General features: G+C 45.3%; 1 protein-coding gene across 2 annotated transcripts in view; it reads left to right on the top strand.

Moving 5' to 3' along the window:
• The first annotated feature begins 17647 nt into the window (after positions 1–17647).
• LOC135056662 (alpha-2-macroglobulin-like) overlaps positions 17648–24140 on the top strand; it is a 644880-nt gene continuing 638387 nt past the window's right edge. Inside the window, exon 1 of one of the 2 annotated variants that reach the window (XM_063962106.1) lies at positions 17648–17841. In XM_063962106.1, coding sequence (XP_063818176.1) covers positions 17774–17841 — 68 coding nt within the window. In that variant the 5' untranslated portion in view covers positions 17648–17773. The remainder of the gene's footprint in view (positions 17842–24140) is intronic. The other variant, XM_063962105.1, reaches the window with a different exon arrangement.

Here is a 24140-nt window from a genome sequence, read left to right as displayed (position 1 = left end):
TCACTGGAATTATACGGCAGTATCAATGGACATATACGGCAGTATCACTGGACATATATGGCAGTATCACTGGACTGAACTTATACGCCAGTATCACTGGACTTATACGGCAGGATCACTGGACTTATACGGCAGGATCACTGGATTTATACAGCAGAATTACTGTAATTATACGGCAGGATCACTGGACTAATACGGCAGGATCACTGTAATTATATGGCAGGATCACTGGAATTATTCGTCAGGATCACTGGAATTATATGGCAGGATCACTGGATTTATACGGCAGTACCGCTGGACATATACGGCAGTGTCAATGGACATATATGACAGGATCACTGGACTTACACGCCGTCGCTCTGCCTCTTTACACCCGGTGCGGCAGGTTAAAAAAGGGATGTGGCTTCGCGGGATGGGGGCATGGCTTCACGGGGCAGGGGCGTGGCTAGCAGTCCCGACCCCCGTTTTCATCACGTCGGGGGTCCAGGAGGAGCGGGCTGCCCCGGGGAGTGCTTTTTCTTCAGTGCCGGCTCCTGCTCAGTGACAGGAGCCGGGTTGCTGCACTGTAATGTTACAGTGCAGCACCTGGCTCCTCTCACTGAGCAGGAGCCATCACTTTGGTGTCACCCCTCGGCAGGTGACACCCAGGTGCGGGCCGCACCCCCCTACTGACGTCAGTGCTTATACAGCAGGATCACTGGATTTATACGGCAGTACCGCTGGACATATACGGCAGCATCAATGGACATATACGGCAGGATCACTGGACTTATATGGCAGTACCACTGTAATTATACGGCAGGATCACTGTAATTATACGGCAGGATCACTGGACTTATACGGCAGGATCACTGGAATTATACGGCAGGATCACTGGAATTATACGGCAGGATCACTGGATTTATACGGCAGGATCACTGGAATTATACGGCAATATCAATGGACATACACGGCAGTATCACTGGACATATACGGCAGTATCACTAGACTGGACTTATACGCCAGTACCACTGTAACTATATGGCAAGATCACAGGACTTTTACGGCAGGATCACTGGAATTATACGCCAGGATCACTGGAATTATACGTCAGTATCAATGGACATATACGGCAGTATCACTGGACATTTATGGCAGTATCAATGGAATTATATGGCAGTACCACTGGACATATACGGCAGTATCACTGGACTGAACTTATACGCCAGTACCACTGTAATTATACGGCAGGATCACTGGACATATATGGCAGGTTCACTGGAATTGTACGGCAGGATCACTGGAATTATGCGGCAGTATCACTGGACATTTATGGCAGTATCACTGGAATTATATGGCAGTACCACTGGACATATACAGCAGTATCACTGGACTGAACTTATACGCCAGTACCACTGTAATTATACGGCAGGATCACTGGACATATACGGCAGGTTCACTGGAATTGTACGGCAGGATCACTGGAATTATGCGGCAGTATCAATGGACATATACGGCAGTATCACTGGAATTATTTGGCAGTACCACTGGACACATACGGCAGTATCACTGGAATTATATGGCAGTACCACTGGAAATATACGGCAGTATCACTGGACTGAACTTATACGCCAGTACCACTGTAATTATACGGCAGGATCACTGGACATATACGGCAGGTTCACTGGAATTGTACGGCAGGATCACTGGAATTATGCGGCAGTATCAATGGACATATACGGCAGTATCACTGGAATTATTTGGCAGTACCACTGGACATATACGGCAGTATCACTGGAATTATATGGCAGTACCACTGGAAATATACGGCAGTATCACTGGACTGGACTTATACGCCAGTACCACGGTAAACGGCAGGATCACTGGATTTATACGGCAGGATCACTGGAATTATACGGCAGGATCACTAGAATTATGCGGCAGTATCAATGGACATATACGGTAGTATCACTGGAAATATACGACAGTATCACAGGACTGAACTTATATGGCAGTACCACTGTAATAATACAGCAGGATCACTGGACTTATATGGCAGGATCACTGGACTTTTACGCCAGTACCACTGTAATTATACGGCAGGATCATTGGATTTATACGGCAGGATCACTGGAATTATACGGCAATATCAATGGACATACACGGCAGTATCACTGGACATATACGGCAGTATCACTAGACTGGACTTATACGCCAGTACCACTGTAACTATATGGCAAGATCACTGGACTTATACGGCAGGATCACTGGAATTATACGGCAGGATCACTGGAATTATACGGCAGTATCAATGGACGTATACGGCAGTATCACTGGACATATATGGAAGTATCACTGGACTGGACTTATACGCCAGTACCACTGGACTTATACGGCAGGATCACTGGACTTATATGGCAGGATCACTGGATTTATACAGCAGAATCACTGTAATTATACGGCAGGATCACTGGACTTATACGGCAGGATCACTGTAATTATACGGCAGGATCACTGTAATTATACGGCAGGATCACTGGATTTATACGGCAGTACCACTGGACATATACGGCAGTATCAATGGACATATATGGCAGGATCACTGGACTAGACTTATACGCCAGTACCACTGGAATTATATGGCAGGATCACTGGATTTATGCGTCAGGATCACTGGACTTATACGGCAGGATCACTGGACTTATACGGCAGGATCACTGGACTTATATGGCAGGATCACTGTAATTATACGGCAGGATCACTGGATTTATACGGCAGGATCACTGGAATTATACGGCAGGATCACTGGAATTATACGGCAGGATCACTGGATTTATACGGCAGTACCACTGGACATATACGGCAGTATCAATGGACATATATGGCAGGATCACTGGACTGGACTTATACGCCAGTACCACTGGAATTATATGGCAGGGTCACTGGATTTATGCGTCAGGATCACTGGATTTATACGGCAGGATCACTGGACTTATATGGCAGGATCATTGTAATTATACGGCAGGATCACTGGAATTATTCGTCAGGATCACTGGAATTATATGGCAGTATCAATGGAGATATACGCCAGTATCATTGGACATATACAGCAGTATCACTGGACTGGACTTATACACTAGTACCACTGTAATTATACGGCAGGATCACTGGACTTATACGGCAGGATCACTGGATTTATACGGCAGGATCACTGTAATTATACAGCAGGATCGCTGGATTTATACGGCAGTACCGCTGGACTTATACGGCAGTATCAAAGGACATATACAGCAGATCAATGGACATATATGGCAGGATAACTGGACTGGACTTATACGCCAGTATCACTGGACATATACGGAAGTATCACTGGACTGGATTTATACGCCAGTACCACTGTAATTATATGGCAGGATCACTGGACTTATACGGCAGGATCACTGGATTTATACGGCAGGATCAGTATCAATGGACATATACGGCAGTATCAATGGACATATATGGCAGGATCACTGGACTGGACTTATATGGCAGTATCACTGGACATATACGGCAGTATCACTGGACTGGACTTATACGCCAGTACCACTGTAATTATACAGCAGGATCACTGGACTTATACGGCAGGATCACTGTATTTATACGCAGGATCACTGTAATTATACGGCAGGAATACTGGATTTATACGGCAGTACCAGTGGACATATACGGCAGTATCAATGGACATATATGGCAGGATCACTGGACTGGATTTATACGCCAGTAACACTGGAATTAAACGGCAAGATCACTGGATTTATGCAGCAGGATCACTGGATTTATACAGCAGAATCACTGGAATTATACGGCAGGATCACTGGACTTATACGTCAGGATCACTGGAATTATATGGCAGGATCACTGGAATTATATGGCAGGATCACTGGAATTATATGGCAGGATCACTGGAATTATATGGCAGGATCACTGGATTTATACGGCAGTACTGCTGGACATATACGGCAGTGTCAATGGACATATATGGCAGGAACACTGGACTTATACGCCGTTGCTCTGCCTCTTTACACCCGGTGCGGTGGGTTAAAAAAGGGACATGGCTTCGCGGATAGGGGCCTGGCTTCACGGGGCATGGGCGTGGCTAGCAGTCCCGACCCCCGTTTTTATCACGTCGGGGGTCCAGGAGGAACGGGCTGCCCTGGGGAGTGCTCTTTCTCACTGAGCAGGAGCCATCACTTTGGTGTCACCCCTCGGCGGATGACACCCAGGTGCGGGCCGCACCCCCCTTCTGACATCAGTGCTTATACGGCAGGATCACTGGATTTATACGGCAGTACGGCTGGACATATACGGCAGTATCAATAGACACATACGTCAGTATCACTGGACTTATATGCCAGTACCACTGTAATTATATGACAGGATCACTGTAATTTTACGGCAGGATCACTGGAAATATACGGCAGGATCACTGGAATTATACGGCAGGATCACTGGAATTATACGGCAGGATCACTGGATTTACACGGCAATACTGCTGGACATATATGGCAGTACCGCTGGACATATACGGCAGTATCAATGGACATATATGGCAGTATCACTGGACATATATGGCAGCATCACTGGACTGGATTTATACGCCAGTACCACTGTAATTATACGGCAGGATCACTGGACTTATACGGCAGGATCACTGGAATTTTATGGCAGGATCACTGGAATTTTATGGCAGGATCACTGGAATTATACGTCAGTATCACTGGACATATACGCCAGTACCACTGTAATTATACGGCAGGATCACTGGATTTATACGGCAGGATCACTGGATTTATATGGCAGGATCACTGTAATTATACGGCAGGATCACTGGATTTATACGGCAGTACTGCTGGACATATACAGCAGTATCAATGGACATATACGGCAGTATCGATTGACATATACGGCAGGATCACTGGACATATACGGCAGCACAGGGACACCACCACTGGACTGATGAAGCACAACACAGCACCACTGGACTGGACTTATACAGCAGCACTGGACATATGGCAGGAGAGGACACCACCACTGTGACTGGACTGATGCAGCACAACACATCACCACTGTACTGATGCAGGACAACACAGCACCACTGCAATGGACTGGACTTATACAGCAGCACTGGACATATGGCAGCAGAGGACACCACCACTGTGACTGGACTGATGCAGCACAAGACACTACCACTGTACTGATGCAGCACAACACAGCACTACTGGACAGGACTTACACAGCAGCACTGGACATATGGCAGCAGAGGACACCACCACTGTGACTGGACATATGCAGCACAAGACACAGACACTGAGGACGGAGACATGTCCTCTCTCTACACTCTCCAAAGCCAGAGTGAAAATGGCGGCGACGCACGGCTGTTTATATGGAATCCAAACCCAGCGAGAATCCGACAGCGGGATGATGACGTTTTGCCTCATTCTGGTTTCCGAGTCAGGCGGGAAAACCCGAGCCTGACTTGGATCAGGGCTCGTGACGTGAAGTCCGGTAGGGTTCGGTTCTGTGAGAACCGAACCCACTCATCTCTAATATAAATAAACTATTAACACATCTATTTTTTAAAGCATTCTTACTTTGCAGCATTGTTTCCACACCTGCCTAAAACTTTTGCACAGCACTCTATCTATCTATCTATCTATCTATCTATCTATCTATCTATCTATCTATCTATCTATCTATCTATCTATCAATCTATCTACCTATCTACTAGAGATGAGCAGGTTCGGTTTCTCTGAATCCGAACCCGCACGAACTTCATGTTTTTTTCACGGGTCCGAGCAGACTCGGATCCTCCCGCCTTGCTCGGTTAACCCGAGCGCGCCCGAACGTCATCATGACGCTGTCGGATTCTCGCGAGACTCGGATTCTATATAAGGAGCCGCGCGTCGCCGCCATTTTCACACGTGCATTGAGATTGATAGGGAGAGGACGTGGCTGGCGTCCTCTCCATTTAGATTCGGGTTGAGAGAGAGAGAGAGAGATTGACCTGAGGCTGTGATACTGTAGAAGAGAGTGCAGAGTTTAGTGACTGACGACCACAGTGACCACCAGACAGTGCAGTTGTTTGTTTTATTTAATATATCCGTTCTCTGCCTGAAAAAAACGATACACACAGTGACTCAGTCACATACCATATCTGTGTGCACTGCTCAGCCCAGTGTGCTGCATCAATGTATATATATATCTGACTGTGCTCAGCTCACACAGCTTATAATTGTGGGGGAGACTGGGGAGCACTGCAGTGCCAGTTATAGGTTATAGCAGGAGCCAGGAGTACATAATATTATATTAAAATTAAACAGTGCACACTTTTGCTGCAGGAGTGCCACTGCCAGTGTGACTAGTGACCAGTGACCTGACCACCAGTATATATAATATTAGTAGTATACTATCTCTTTATCAACCAGTCTATATTATCAGCAGACACAGTACAGTGCGGTAGTTCACGGCTGTGGCTACCTCTGTGTCGGCACTCGGCAGCCCGTCCATAATTGTATATACCACCTAACCGTGGTTTTTTTTTCTTTCTTTATAGTCATACTAGTTACGAGTATACTATCTCTTTATCAACCAGTCTATATTAGCAGCAGACACAGTACAGTGCGGTAGTTCACGGCTGTGGCTACCTCTGTGTCGGCACTCGGCAGCCCGTCCATAATTGTATATACCACCTAACCGTGGTTTTTTTTTCTTTCTTTATACATACATACTAGTTACGAGTATACTATCTCTTTATCAACCAGTCTATATTAGCAGCAGACACAGTACAGTGCGGTAGTTCACGGCTGTGGCTACCTCTGTGTCGGCACTCGGCAGCCCGTCCATAATTGTATATACCACCTAACCGTGGTTTTTTTTTCTTTCTTTATACATACATACTAGTTACGAGTATACTATCTCTTTATCAACCAGTCTATATATTAGCAGCAGACACAGTACAGTGCGGTAGTTCACGGCTGTGGCTACCTCTGTGTCGGCACTCGGCAGCCCGTCCATAATTGTATATACCACCTAACCGTGGTTTTTTTTTCTTTCTTTATACATACATACTAGTTACGAGTATACTATCTCTTTATCAACCAGTCTATATATTAGCAGCAGACACAGTACAGTGCGGTAGTTCACGGCTGTGGCTACCTCTGTGTCGGCACTCGGCAGCCCGTCCATAATTGTATATACCACCTAACCGTGGTTTTTTTTTCTTTCTTTATACATACATACTAGTTACGAGTATACTATCTCTTTATCAACCAGTCTATATTAGCAGCAGACACAGTACAGTGCGGTAGTTCACGGCTGTGGCTACCTCTGTGTCGGCACTCGGCAGCCTTCCATAATTGTATATACCACCTAACCGTGGTTTTTTTTTCTTTCTTTATACATACATACTAGTTACGAGTATACTATCTCTTTATCAACCAGTCTATATTAGCAGCAGACACAGTACAGTGCGGTAGTTCACGGCTGTGGCTACCTCTGTGTCGGCACTCGGCAGCCCGTCCATAATTGTATATACCACCTAACCGTGGTTTTTTTTTCTTTCTTTATACATACATACTAGTTACGAGTATACTATCTCTTTATCAACCAGTCTATATTAGCAGCAGACACAGTACAGTGCGGTAGTTCACTGCTGTGGCTACCTCTGTGTCGGCACTCGGCAGCCCGTCCATAATTGTATATACCACCTAACCGTGGTTTTTTTTTCTTTCTTTATACATACATACTAGTTACGAGTATACTATCTCTTTATCAACCAGTCTATATATTAGCAGCAGACACAGTACAGTGCGGTAGTTCATGGCTGTGGCTACCTCTGTGTCGGCACTCGGCAGCCCGTCCATAATTGTATATACCACCTAACCGTGGTTTTTTTTTCTTTCTTTATAGTCATACTAGTTACGAGTATACTATCTCTTTATCAACCAGTCTATATTAGCAGCAGACACAGTACAGTGCGGTAGTTCACGGCGGTGGCTACCTCTGTGTCGGCACTCGGCAGCCCGTCCATAATTGTATATACCACCTAACCGTGGTTTTTTTTTCTTTCTTTATACATACATACTAGTTACGAGTATACTATCTCTTTATCAACCAGTCTATATATTAGCAGCAGACACAGTACACTGCGGTAGTTCACGGCTGTGGCTACCTCTGTGTCGGCACTCGGCAGCCCGTCCATAATTGTATATACCACCTAACCGTGGTTTTTTTTTCTTCTTTATACATACATACTACTACGACATCTCTTTATCAACCAGTCTATATTAGCAGCAGACACAGTACAGTACGGTAGTTCACGGCTGTGGCTACCTCTGTGTCTGCACTCGGCAGGCAGTCCATAATTGTATACTAGTATCCATCTCCATTGTTTACCTGAGGTGCCTTTTAGTTGTGCCTATTAAAATATGGAGAACAAAAATGTTGAGGTTCCAAAATTAGGGAAAGATCAAGATCCACTTCCACCTCGTGCTGAAGCTGCTGCCACTAGTCATGGCCGAGACGATGAAATGCCAGCAACGTCGTCTGCCAAGGCCGATGCCCAATGTCATAGTACAGAGCATGTCAAATCCAAAACACCAAATATCAGAAAAAAAAGGACTCCAAAACCTAAAATAAAATTGTCGGAGGAGAAGCGTAAACTTGCCAATATGCCATTTACGACACGGAGTGGCAAGGAACGGCTGAGGCCCTGGCCTATGTTCATGGCTAGTGGTTCAGCTTCACATGAGGATGGAAGCACTCAGCCTCTCGCTAGAAAAATGAAAAGACTCAAGCTGGCAAAAGCAGCACAGCAAAGAACTGTGCATTCTTCGAAATCCCAAATCCACAAGGAGAGTCCAATTGTGTCGGTTGCGATGCCTGACCTTCCCAACACTGGACGTGAAGAGCATGCGCCTTCCACCATTTGCACGCCCCCTGCAAGTGCTGGAAGGAGCACCCGCAGTCCAGTTCCTGATAGTCAGATTGAAGATGTCAGTGTTGAAGTACACCAGGATGAGGAGGATATGGGTGTTGCTGGCGCTGGGGAGGAAATTGACCAGGAGGATTCTGATGGTGAGGTGGTTTGTTTAAGTCAGGCACCCGGGGAGACACCTGTTGTCCGTGGGAGGAATATGGCCGTTGACATGCCAGGTGAAAATACCAAAAAAATCAGCTCTTCGGTGTGGAGGTATTTCACCAGAAATGCGGACAACAGGTGTCAAGCCGTGTGTTCCCTTTGTCAAGCTGTAATAAGTAGGGGAAAGGACGTTAACCACCTCGGAACATCCTCCCTTATACGTCACCTGCAGCGCATTCATAATAAGTCAGTGACAAGTTCAAAAACTTTGGGTGACAGCGGAAGCAGTCCACTGACCAGTAAATCCCTTCCTCTTGTAACCAAGCTCACGCAAACCACCCCACCAACTCCCTCAGTGTCAATTTCCTCCTTCCCCAGGAATGCCAATAGTCCTGCAGGCCATGTCACTGGCAATTCTGACGATTCCTCTCCTGCCTGGGATTCCTCCGATGCATCCTTGCGTGTAACGCCTACTGCTGCTGGCGCTGCTGTTGTTGCTGCTGGGAGTCGATGGTCATCCCAGAGGGGAAGTCGTAAGCCCACTTGTACTACTTCCAGTAAGCAATTGACTGTTCAACAGTCCTTTGCGAGGAAGATGAAATATCACAGCAGTCATCCTGCTGCAAAGCGGATAACTGAGGCCTTGACAACTATGTTGGTGTTAGACGTGCGTCCGGTATCCGCCGTTAGTTCACAGGGAACTAGACAATTTATTGAGGCAGTGTGCCCCCGTTACCAAATACCATCTAGGTTCCACTTCTCTAGGCAGGCGATACCGAGAATGTACACGGACGTCAGAAAAAGACTCACCAGTGTCCTAAAAAATGCAGTTGTACCCAACTTAACCACGGACATGTGGACAAGTGGAGCAGGGCAGGGTCAGGACTATATGACTGTGACAGCCCACTGGGTAGATGTATGGACTCCCGCCGCAAGAACAGCAGCGGCGGCACCAGTAGCAGCATCTCGCAAACGCCAACTCTTTCCTAGGCAGGCTACGCTTTGTATCACCGCTTTCCAGAATACGCACACAGCTGAAAACCTCTTACGGCAACTGAGGAAGATCATCGCGGAATGGCTTACCCCAATTGGACTCTCCTGTGGATTTGTGGCATCGGACAACGCCAGCAATATTGTGTGTGCATTAAATATGGGCAAATTCCAGCACGTCCCATGTTTTGCACATACCTTGAATTTGGTGGTGCAGAATTTTTTAAAAAACGACAGGGGCGTGCAAGAGATGCTGTCGGTGGCCAGAAGAATTGCGGGACACTTTCGGCGTACAGGCACCACGTACAGAAGACTGGAGCACCACCAAAAACTACTGAACCTGCCCTGCCATCATCTGAAGCAAGAAGTGGTAACGAGGTGGAATTCAACCCTCTATATGCTTCAGAGGTTGGAGGAGCAGCAAAAGGCCATTCAAGCCTATACAATTGAGCACGATATAGTAGGTGGAATGCACCTGTCTCAGGCGCAGTGGAGAATGATTTCAACGTTGTGCAAGGTTCTGATGCCCTTTGAACTTGCCACACGTGAAGTCAGTTCAGACACTGCCAGCCTGAGTCAGGTCATTCCCCTCATCAGGCTTTTGCAGAAGAAGCTGGAGACATTGAAGGAGGAGCTAACATGGAGCGATTCCGCTAGGCATGTGGGACTTGTGGATGGAGCCCTTAATTCGCTTAACAAGGATTCACGGGTGGTCAATCTGTTGAAATCAGAGCACTACATTTTGGCCACCGTGCTCGATCCTAGATTTAAAGCCTACCTTGGATCTCTCTTTCCGGCAGACACAAGTCTGCTGGGGTTGAAAGACCTGCTGGTGACAAAATTGTCAAGTCAAGCGGAACGCGACCTGTCAACATCTCCTCCTTCACATTCTCCCGCAACTGGGGGTGCGAGGAAAAGGCTCAGAATTCCGAGCCCACCCGCTGGCGGTGATGCAGGGCAGTCTGGAGCGACTGCTGATGCTGACATCTGGTCCGGACTGAAGGACCTGACAACGATTACGGACATGTCGTCTACTGTCACTGCATATGATTCTCTCAACATTGATAGAATGGTGGAGGATTATATGAGTGACCGCATCCAAGTAGGCACGTCACACAGTCCGTACTTATACTGGCAGGAAAAAGAGGCAATTTGGAGGCCCTTGCACAAACTGGCTTTATTCTACCTAAGTTGCCCTCCCACAAGTGTGTACTCCGAAAGAGTGTTTAGTGCCGCCGCTCACCTTGTCAGCAATCGGCGTACGAGGTTACATCCAGAAAATGTGGAGAAGATGATGTTCATTAAAATGAATTATAATCAATTCCTCCGCGGAGACATTGACCAGCAGCAATTGCCTCCACAAAGTACACAGGGAGCTGAGCTGGTGGATTCCAGTGGGGACGAATTGATAATCTGTGAGGAGGGGGATGTACACGGTGATATATCGGAGGGTGATGATGAGGTGGACATCTTGCCTCTGTAGAGCCAGTTTGTGCAAGGAGAGATTAATTGCTTCTTTTTTGGGGGGGGTCCAAACCAACCCGTCATATCAGTCACAGTCGTGTGGCAGACCCTGTCACTGAAATGATGGGTTGGTTAAAGTGTGCATGTCCTGTTTTGTTTATACAACATAAGGGTGGGTGGGAGGGCCCAAGGACAATTCCATCTTGCACCTCTTTTTTCTTTTCTTTTTCTTTGCATCATGTGCTGATTGGGGAGGGTTTTTTGGAAGGGACATCCTGCGTGACACTGCAGTGCCACTCCTAAATGGGCCCGGTGTTTGTGTCGGCCACTAGGGTCGCTAATCTTACTCACACAGTCAGCTACCTCATTGCGCCTCTTTTTTTCTTTGCGTCATGTGCTGTTTGGGGAGGGTTTTTTGGAAGGGCCATCCTGCGTGACACTGCAGTGCCACTCCTAGATGGGCCCGGTGTTTGTGTCGGCCACTAGGGTCGCTAATCTTACTCACACAGCTACCTCATTGCGCCTCTTTTTTTCTTTGCGTCATGTGCTGTTTGGGGAGGGTTTTTTGGAAGGGACATCCTGCGTGACACTGCAGTGCCACTCCTAGATGGGCCCGGTGTTTGTGTCGGCCACTAGGGTCGCTTATCTTACTCACACAGCGACCTCGGTGCAAATTTTAGGACTAAAAATAATATTGTGAGGTGTGAGGTATTCAGAATAGACTGAAAATGAGTGTAAATTATGGTTTTTGAGGTTAATAATACTTTGGGATCAAAATGACCCCCAAATTCTATGATTTAAGCTGTTTTTTAGTGTTTTTTGAAAAAAACACCCGAATCCAAAACACACCCGAATCCGACAAAAAAAATTCGGTGAGGTTTTGCCAAAACGCGTTCGAACCCAAAACACGGCCGCGGAACCGAACCCAAAACCAAAACACAAAACCCGAAAAATTTCAGGCGCTCATCTCTACTATCTACTGTATCCAGTGCCGGCGCTAACCGCTCAGCAGAGTCTGCAATGCAGGGAGGCGCCGAGCATGAAAGGCGCACTCCCCGCTCTGCTACTCTGCTGCCTTCCGCATGTCCCGCCGGCTGCCGCTGCCCCTGTCAAACAGTCTGACAGGCAGTGGTGCCGTTAGCGTGAAGCAGCGCTTCACGGAAGCACCCCCAATAGCGTCCCAGCTGCTGCCAGCTGGGACACATATGCTGCCCGCTGACACTCGTTACCCGCGGCGGGAGAGACAGCATCTACGTCCGCGCCTGTTGCTGCAGCATGCCTCTTCACCACCCGGTAAATGTAGAAGCCGGGCATCCCTCATCCCCATCACGGCTGTGGGGGGGGGGGGGGGGGGGAGGGGGAGGGGCGAGGGGGCGGGGGGGGGGGAAATGGGGTAGTGACTACCTGCTGTAGTGAACACCCTAGTTCACCAGGTAAAGCATAAGAAAATGTACACTGTTCTCATTTTAAAAGAAGATTGATATGCATAAATATATAACCACACAAACTGCATGTAGGGTAACACCTTACAAGAAAAAACCCTATATATATATATATATATATATATATATGTGTGTGTGTGTGTGTGTGTGTGTATATATATATATATATATGTGTGTGTGTGTATATATGTATATGTATATATATATATATATGTGTGTGTGTGTGTGTGTGTGTGTATATATATATATATATATACACATACATATACACACACATATATATGTATATATATATACACACATATATATGTATATATATATATATATATACATATATATATACACACTCATATATATGTGTGTGTGTGTGTGTGTGTGTGTGTGTGTGTGTGTGTGTGTGTGTGTATTAGTGATGAGCCCGAACTTCACCCTTTTTACACGGGTCCGAGGCAGGTTCAAACCTTCCCGCCTTGCTCGGCTAACCCGAGCGCGCCCGAACGTCATCATCCCGCTGTCGGATTCTCGCGAGATTCGGATTCTATATAAGCAGCCGCGCGTCGCCGCCATATTCACTCGTGCATTAGAGATGATAGGGAGAGGACGTGGCTGGCGTCCTCTCCGTTTATTCACTTTATTGTTGAACTTGATTGCTTAATTGTGGGGAGGACTGGGGAGCAGCTGTTAGGAGGAGTACAGTGCAGAGTTTTGCTGAACAGTGACCACCAGTCCGTTCTCTGCCTGAAAAAAACGCTCCATATCTGTGCTCAGTGTGCTGCATAATAATATATCTGTGCTCACACTGCTTAATTGTGGGGACTGGGGAGCAGCTGTATTATATAGCAGGAGTACAGTGCAGAGTTTTGCTGACAGTGACCACCAGTAAACGTTGTCTGCCTGAAAAACACTCCATATCTGTGCTCAGTGTGCTGCTTTATTGTGGGGACTGGGGACCACCAGTATAATTAATATTATATAGGAGGAGTACAGTGCAGAGTGACCACCAGTATACTATAAACAGCAGTACAATACGGAAGGCCACTGCTGTGCCTACCTCTGTGTCGTCATTAAGTATACTATCCATCTAGATTCTATACCTGTTGGGCATTTTAGTTTTTCAGTTTGCCGACACAGTGTCCACCAGTATACTATATATAGCAGTACGATACGGAAGGCCACTGCTGTGCCTACCTCTGTGTCGTCATTAAGTATACTATCCATCTACATTCTATACCTGTGGTGCATTTTAGTTTTGCAGTTTGCCGACACAGTGACCACCAGTATACTATATATAGCAGTACGATACGGAAGGTCACTGCTGTGCCTACCTCTGTGTCGTCATTAAGTATACTATCCATCTACATTCTATACCTGTGGTGCATTTTAGTTTTGCAGTTTGCCGTCACAGTGACCACCAGTATACTATATATAGCAGTACGATACGGAAGGCCACTGCTGTGCCTACCTCTGTGTCGTCATTAAGTATACTATCCATCTACATTCTATACCTGTGGTTCATTTTAGTTTTGCAGTTTGCCGACACAGTGACCACCAGTATACTATATATAGCAGTACGATACGGAAGGCCACTGCTGTGCCTACCTCTGTGTCGTCATTAAGTATACTATCCATCTACATTCTATACCTGTGGTGCATTTTAGTTTTGCAGTTTGCCGACACAGTGACCACCAGTATACTATATATAGCAGTACGATACGGAAGGCCACTGCTGTGCCTACCTCTGTGTCGTCATTAAGTATACTATCCATCTACATTCTATACCTGTGGTGCATTTTAGTTTTGCAGTTTGCTGACACAGTGACCACCAGTATATATACAGCGACCTTGGTGCGCCTCTTTTTTTCTTTGCATCATGTGCTGTTTGGGGACAATTTTTTGAAGTGCCATCCTGCCTGACACTGCAGTGCCCCTCCTAGATGGGCCAGGTGTTTGTGTCGGCCACTTGTGTCGCTTAGCTTAGTCACACAGCGACCTTGGTGCGCCTCTTTTTTTCTTTGCATCATGTGCTGTTTGGGGACTATTTTTTTGAAGTGCCATCCTGCCTGACACGACAGTGCCACTCCTAGATGGGCCAGGTGTTTGTGTCGGCCACTTGTGTCGCTTAGCTTAGTCACACAGCGACCTTGGTGCGCCTCTTTTTTTCTTTGCATCATGTGCTGTTTGGGGACTATTTTTTTGAAGTGCCATCCTGCCTGACACTGCAGTGCCACTCCTAGATGGGCCAGGTGTTTGTGTCGGCCACTTGTGTCGCTTAGCTTAGTCACACAGCGACCTTGGTGCACCTCTTTTTTTCTTTGCATCATGTGCTGTTTGGGGACTATTTTTTTGAAGTGCCATCCTGCCTGACACTGCAGTGCCACTCCTGGATGGGCCAGGTGTTTGTGTCGGCCACTTGTGTCGCTTAGCTTAGTCACACAGCGACCTTGGTGCGCCTCTTTTTTTCTTTGCATCATGTGCTGTTTGGGGACTATTTTTTTGAAGTGCCACCCTGCCTGACACTGCAGTGCCACTCCTAGATGGGCCTGGTGTTTGTGTCGGCCACTTGTGTTGCTTAGCTTAGTCACACAACGACCTTGGTGCGCCTCTTTTTTTCTTTGCATCATGTGCTGTTTGGGGACTATTTTTTTGAAGTGCCATCCTGCCTGACACTGCAGTGCCACTCCTAGATGGGCCAGGTGTTTGTGTCGGCCACTTGTGTCGCTTAGCTTAGCCATCCAGCGACCTCGGTGCAAATTGTAGGACTTAAAATAATATTGTGAGGTGTGAGGTGTTCAGAATAGACTGGAAATGAGTGGAAATTATGGTAATTGAGGTTAATAATACTATGGGATCAAAATGACCCCCAAATTCTATGATTTAAGCAGTTTTTTAGTTTTTTTTGGAAAAAAAACACCCGAATCCAAAACACACCCGAATCCGACAAAAAATTTTCGGTGAGGTTTAGGTTTTAGGTTTTGCCAAAACGCGTCCGAATCCAAAACACGCCCGCGGAACCGAACCCAAACCAAAACACAAAACCCGAAAAATGTCCGGTGCACATCACTAGTATATATCACTAATAGTAATATATATATATATATATATGTGTGTGTGCATGTATATATATATATATATATATATATATGTGTGTGCGTGTGTGTATATATATGTATATACATATATATGTGTGTGTATATATATATATATATATATATATATTGTAAACTGTAAGCGGGCACTCGTGCTTGCCTTGTGGCCACTTTGCGCTGGTGCCCTCGTAATACCGATATCCTGCTGGAGGACGGTCAACACATGTACAAGGTTTACGCGGAGGCGGGACTCCAATCAACTCATAATGAAAAGACTCTCAGTCCCTTTGTGATCAACATTTCAGAGCTCTTACTTTTGTTCTTTCGTCAGCAACAAAAGTAAAAGTTCTGAAACGTTCACAACGGGACATCTTTTCATTATAAGTCGATTGGAGTTTCGCCTCGATGTATACATGTGTTGACCGTCCTCCAGCAGGAGTGCCGGCTTACAGCTTACTATATGCATATATATATTTAATGTTCATTTGCAAGCAGCACTCACAATTATACGTGAACCATGCTCAGAGAGTGAATGCAATTTCCTATTGATGCTGATTTTTATATATATACTGTGTGTGTATGTATATATATATATATATATATATATATATATATATATAGTAAATCCAAACGTCCCAGCACTCCTTATGACCCATCCAGGATTGCACCCCTAAATATGCAGAAGATGGAGAGAGACGGCACTCCAGAGACTTCACTCGCTGTAAATGTCACCACAAGTGTTTATTCTAACATATTGATGTTTCGTGGCCAGTTGCCCCTTTCTCGAGACATGAGAAAGGGGCAACTGGCCCCGAAACATTGATATGTTAGAATAAACACTTGTGGTGACATGTACCATAAGTAAAGTCTCTGGAGTGCCGTCTCTCTCCATCTTCTATATATTCACTGTGTGTGTATATATATATATATATATATATAGCAATACATCAGGCGGCACTCTGAGTAAATAGTTCTGTAACACAGGATTGACTACTGTGTAGCATAACGTGAATAAGGGACACTACTATGTGGTGTAATATGAATCAGGGGCTGTATGTGCAGTGTAATGTGAATAAGATTGTGCTGCTGTGTGGCATAATTAGAATTGCTACTGTTGTGTGGCCATGCCCCTTCCTTGTGAGACCACACCCCTTCGCGGCATATGCTATCCCTTTATTAAATATGGGAGGGAGGGCGCAAACTTATAGTTTGCAGGGGGGTGCCGAACACCCTAGCACCGGCCCTGACTGTATCTATTATATTTATATATATATATATATATATATATATATAGGGCTAAGCAGCATACGCAGCAGCCCTTCCCCAGTACATTCTGTAAGCAGAGTTCTTAATTATAGTTCTGTGTAGTGGCAGCTCTGCGATTGCAGTGTTTGTGCTAAGTCGGAGACACATGGGGGCAGGGGTCATTTCTTAGTTTTTCAAAAAACAAACAAAAAAACAACCAACTTTGCATTTTTGTGAATTTGGAACAAAATGGATTACTTATCAGTCTGCCATCCCCTGCACTTTCAACAGCCTTGAGATGATGAACAGTCACTGACTAACAAATATTTGCTCTATGGGGGATAGTTTTACTGAAGTGTACTATTGACATGGATGTGTGACCAAAATATAACATAAGGCAGTCAGATACAGGGCACACATCACTAGCTTGTCTCTCATCCTACACAATGGTGTCCTGCGTCTTGTGTCTGGGGCTGATCCTCCTGCACATCTCTGGGACTGTGGAAGCAAAACCGTGAGTCATTTTACTTGTTTTCTGTATACATGTCTCTATTGGATAAATTGTATTCTATATGTGTTCCTGATATATAACTGCATATTCTAAAAGTATCTATCAGTGACATGCGGTAAGGTGAGGCAGAGTATATACTGCCGCACCTGTGTATAATGCCCACATGTATATACTGCTGCACCTGTGTATAATACCCACATGTATATACTGCTGCACCTGTATATAATACTCACATGTATATACTGCTGCACCTGTGTATAATGTCCACATGTATATACTGCTGCACCTGTATATAATACTCACATGTATATACTGCTGCACCTGTGTATAATGTCCACATGTATATACTGCTGCACCTGTATATAATACTCACATGTATATACTGCTGCACCTGTGTATAATACCCACATGTATATACTGCTGCACCTGTGTATAATACCCACATGTATATACTGCTGCACCTGTGTATAATACTCACATGTATATACTGGAGGCACTCGATATCCCGGCTGTCGGGATCCCAGCACTCTGCATACTGGCGCCGGGCTCCTGACCGCCGGGATACCGACAACTATTCTCCCTCTTGGGGTTTCCACATCACCCCTGGAGAGAGAATAAATAGCGTGGCATGCGTATCACGCCACTGTGCCCGCAGCGAGCCTGCAAGGGGCTCTTTTGCACTCGCCCCGCTGCCGGCATTCTGGCAGTCGGGATCCCGGGTGCCGGTATATCGTAGTACACCCGTATAATGTGTATAATGCCCACATGCACCCTTGGGCTCATATATTGTGTGTAAGTGTGGCTCTGGTACTAGCTAGAGCCTCCTGAGCCATTTACCTCACCGCACATCCCTGGTATGGGTTGGGGCTCGGTGTCCAGCGCTGGGGATGCCGGCGGCGAGCGCAACAGAGCCCCTCGCTACGCTCGCCACAGGTTCTATTCCCACTCTATGGGTGGGAATAGTCGAGTGGGAATAGTCCCTGTTAGTCGGCATGCCGACTGTCGGGCTTGTGACTGCTGGAATCCCGATCGCCGGTCACATGACCGGATCCCCCTGGTATCTAGAGTTCTGCAACTATATTATAGCCATGTATAACACTTCTATTTTGACTTACAATTAAATAAATACAAAAATAAATAAATGAACAAACAAATAAACTTGGAATTTTAAGAGCTGCTATTAAGCATAAAACATAAAGAAAAAAGTTTGCATTTAAAAGAAAATAAAGGATCACATTATAGTGCACTAAACAAATCAACACTGTATAATGGGGGTCATTCCGAGTTGTTCGCTAGCTGCATTCTTCATGAGTAAAACAAGATAGAAGATCCTAATTGCGCTTATACTTAGGTAACAGCCCTGGGTGTGTACACACGGTGAGATCCCTGCTATGTTCGATTTTGACTATGCGATTTCCCTTGAACTCCCCCAGAGCCCAGATAGCACAGATAGGACAGATTTTGTCTATGTACGATTTTGACTAAGTGCCAATTTTGACTATACTTTATACTAGATAGTACTCTAGATAGTCAAGATTGACTTGCCTGCACAGTCTATCTAGCCTTACGATACCGACCCCACGGGAGCGCGCATCAGGATCGAATCTGTATCGCAAGCTGCCTAGCACCATGAGATATGCACTAACTTTTCATAAGATTTTGACTATATAGTCAAAATCTTACAGATTTATCTCACCGTGTGTACACAGTCACACAAAAAAACCTTCACTGTGTTTTTAATTAAGAATCATGCACCCAAAATTAGTGAAACCAGGTGGCGCAACCTTATCACAACAGAAATTGAGTGGTCAAAAATGGCTTACACAATGGATATGATAGAATGGTTCCAGCTCCAAATTGTTTAATAATAGGCTAAGAAAATAACAGAAAAATACAACACATAGGGGGTAATTCCAAGTTGATCGCAGCAGGAATTTTTTTTAGCAGTTGGGCAAAACCATGTGCACTGCAGGGGGGCAGATATAACATGTGCAGAGAGAGTTAGATTTGGGTGGGTTATTTTGTTTCTGTGCAGGGTAAATACTGGCTGCTTTATTTTTACACTGCAATTTAGATTGCAGATTAAACACACCACACCCAAATCTATCTCTCTCTGCACATGTTATATCTGCCTCCCCTACAGTGCACATGGGCCCTCATTCCGAGTTGATCGGTCGCAAGGCGAATTTAGCAGAGTTACACACGCTAAGCCGCCGCCTACTGGGAGTGAATCTTAGCTTCTTAAAATTGCGACCGATGTATTCGCAATATTGCGATTACTAACTACTTAGCAGTTTCTGAGTAGCTCCAGACTTACTCTGCCTGTGCGATCAGTTCAGTGCTTGTCGTTCCTGGTTGACGTCACAAACACACCCAGCGTTCGCCCAGGCACTCCCACCGTTTCTCCGGCCACTCCTGCGTTTTTTCCGGAAACGGTAGCGTTTTCAGCCACACGCCCCTGAAACGCCGTGTTTCCGCCCAGTAACACCCATTTCCTGTCAATCACATTACGATCGCCGGAGCGAAGAAAAAGCCGTGAGTAAAAATACTTTCTTCATAGTAAAGTTACTTGGCGCAGTCGCAGTGCGAACTTTGCGCATGCGTACTAAGCGGATTTTCACTGCGATGCGATGAAAAAGAACGAGCGAACAACTCGGAATGAGGGCCATGGTTTTGCCCAATTGCTAACAAACTTTCTGCTGCGATCAACTCAGAATTACCCCCATGGTGTATTCAGCTTGAATAAAAGTGTGATTTTATTACTCAATGGTCCCACTCACATGGTATAGCTGATAAATTTGCATGTAGTAAGCAGAATCTCATTCTGGCTGGTTTCCCTTCATAAATGTGTTAACCATACCGTTACCATAAGGAGCTTGAATAGAGAATAATAATAGTGCAATATCGTCTGTGTATTTAATTTTAAAATAAATTTAATACAAGACACACTCACAAACAAAGGTTAAAAAACAGCATATATCAGAAGGCATCCAGAAAGCTGCAGCGGACAGTGTGGAGATATAGTCACCCAAAGTCCCGGTTACTGAAGGTGTCCCAAAACTGCTGAGTACGTCCTCCGGATCCTCCGTTAATGCCGCACAAACAAGCGTCTGAAGAAGGACAAACGATCCGAAAGCGCTTAAGCCTGGGGGACTTATTTGTACGGCATTAATGGAGGATCCAGAGGACGTACTCGGCAGTTTTGGGACACCTTCAATAACCGGGACTTTGGGTGACTATATCTCCACACTGTCCGCTGCAGCTTTCTGGTTGCCTTCTGATATATGCTGTTTTTTAACCTTTGTTTGTGAGTGTGTCTTGTATTAAACGTGTTTTAAAATCAAATACATAGACGATATTGCACTATTATTATTCTCTATTCAAGCTCCTTATGGGAACGGTATGGTTAACACATTTATGAAGTGAAACCAGCCAGAATGAGATTCTGCTTACTACATGCAAATTGATCAGCTATACCATGTGAGTGGGACCATTGAGTGATAAAATCACACTTTTATTTAAGCTGAATACACTATGTGTTGTATTTTTCTGTTATTTTCTTAGCCTATTGTTAAACAATTTGTAGCTGGAACCATTCTATCATATCCATTGTGTAAGCCATTTTTGACCACTCAATTTCTGTTGTGATAAGGTTGCGCCACCTGGTTTCACTAATTTTGGGTGCATCCTTCATGAGGCAACAAAAGAAAAGGCACTTCTGCGCATGCGTATGCGGTGCAATGCGCACGCGCAACGTACTATTACAAAGAACAATGTAGTTTCACACAGGGTCTAGCAAAGTATTTCAATCGCACTGCTGGCCGCAGAGTGATTGACATGAAGTGGGCGTTTCTGGGTGTCAACTGATCGTTTTCAGGGAGTGTTCAAAAAAACGCAGGCATGCCAGGAAAAACGCAGGCGTGGCTGGGCGAACGCAGGGCGTGTTTGTGACATCAAAACAGGAACTGAACAGTCTGAAGTGATCGCAAGCGCTGAGTAGGTATTGAGCTACTCTAAAACTGCACAAAAAACTTTGTAGCCGCTCTGCGATCCTTTCGTTCGCACTTCTGCTAAGCTAAAATACACTCCCAGTGGGAGGCGGCATAGCGTTTGCACGGCTGCTTAAAACTGCTAGCGAGCGATCAACTCGTAATGACCACCAATAACCTAACTTTAGACCTAGCCTAAAGTGTATCAATGTTACCTATTTTCACTACAATTGTTTTCAGTTCCTTTAACAGTAATTTATTGGTTGACATCAATAGAAAAACAACAGTTATTGTTTACAACAACAGATCTAGATTAGAGCTACAAAAGAATTAGTGGAAGTGAATAAATCCAGATTGTAAAAAATATATTGCTTGTATAACATTTATCTATACATTCAATACATGTAGAAGGTGGGTACATTTGTGCCAAAAAAGCAGGGATAAAAAAATAATTCCTTCTGGAGAATCCCTACTTTCAGGCTCCAGACTTTCAGCCAGTCTTATACGTGCTACCACTTCTCGTGTGATGTGGGTGGTCTGGGGGCAGGTGAAATGCTTCATATACATTGCATCAATGTGCACCCCCACCCCGTTCTGTACAAGGCCACAGATTGCAGCTTAGAGTAGCAATGATAAGATTGTGTCCTGGGTGACACCTCCTAGACTCTCCCCAAGTGGGACACCTAAAAGTCAGCAAATATTTTATGATGCGACTGCATAAGTGAGACAGCTGGTATCCGCTCTTTAGGTCAACAGTAGAAAGATTGACAGCCAATAGGTCGACCACTAATGGTCTTCATGCAGTAGATCATCATGGTCAAAAGATCAACATGACAATGGTCTACACAGCATTTGGTCGACATGACAATGGTCTACACAGGATTTGGTCGACATGACAATGGTCTACACAGCATATGGTCGACATGATTTTTTTCTAATTTTTACCACTTTTTCAGACTTTACCATCAACGTGGACTACGATTGGGAACGGTAATGTGTGGCGAGTGCAGCGAGGCACTTTGCCCGTAACATAGCGAGTGAAGCAGTACACTAATTGTTCCAGGTGCTTTGACAAAGAAACCGACAAAAAATAAATAAAAAAATAACTGTCAACCCTTTCCTGTGTCAACATTTTCCTCCATGTCGACCTTTCGACAATGTTGACCTTTTAAGGTCGACCTAGACCTTTTAACTATCGATCTAATGATCAACACCAAAGACAACTTGGGGATGATTTAAAAAAAAAAAAAAAAATCATATACATAATGAGAAAAAAAAACCCTGGCATGCCCAACACTCCCCATTCAAAAAACACATGATCCAATCCCTGCACTCATAAACTAGGTTACTTGTGCTAATTCTGGGAGCATCTATTACATTCAGTGGAGCTGAAGGGGAAAAGTGGGTAATCTTTACCTGGGCCGGGCCTGCTGGAGGGGCCCAGGTCCAACAGCCACCCCTCCTCCCAATTACAGTCAGCGGCACTTTGGGCAGTGAGAGAAAAGACTGACTGCATCTGAAGCAGCCTCTTTCCTCAGCCCAGCACACGCTGCTGTGTGATGACTGGGGAGAGAGTCAGCTGCAGAAGCAGTCAGTCCTCTCCCCCCAAGTGATGTGTGGGAGGTAGCGATCTCATCCGCCTCCCCACCGCCCACCGTCACTGTCAGCAGTGCCCCCTGTGCAGCGCGTGCGGCCGCACATATTCTATAATATTTTGTATTTGTGTATTTTTCACACATCCACACATTGGCCATGCCCACTCCCATTTCCGGGACCGTGCAGAGCTGTCGGCACCCCTGATTACATTTGTACTTTATATGTAATAATGGTGGTTGTAATCTGAAATGTTTATTGGCTTGCATTGTTGAATATATTCGGGGGAGAGGACCAGGACTGCACACCCTAGCTGCTTACAATGGGATGTGCTACCTATCTGAGACTTAGTACTAGAACATAAAAACAAGAGAGCAGGTACACCATACAACCATTACAATTATAATAAATGTAATAATTATAATTACCGTTGTTCTAATTGTAAAGCGCAACGGAATATGCTGCGCTATATAAGAAACTGTTAATAATAATAATAATAATAATAATAATACTACATCATATACAAGGTTTTTAGCATAAAATTGGCCAATATTATGAGCCTGCCCACCAAGCGTTAAGGTAACCTCATCGGGTAGGTAGCTAACATTATAGGGGTTTGCCTCTGGGGTGCAGGGCACCCCCAAACCAGCCCAGCCAAACCAACCCAGGGCACCACACAAATAAAGGATAGCAGTGAAGTATCAGAATGTTAGGTAAGTG

The sequence above is a fragment of the Pseudophryne corroboree genome, chromosome 3, assembly GCF_028390025.1.
Source record: "Pseudophryne corroboree isolate aPseCor3 chromosome 3, aPseCor3.hap2, whole genome shotgun sequence".
Classification (NCBI taxonomy): Eukaryota; Metazoa; Chordata; class Amphibia; order Anura; family Myobatrachidae; genus Pseudophryne; species Pseudophryne corroboree.
This window is presented reverse-complemented; position numbering and strand designations above follow the sequence as displayed.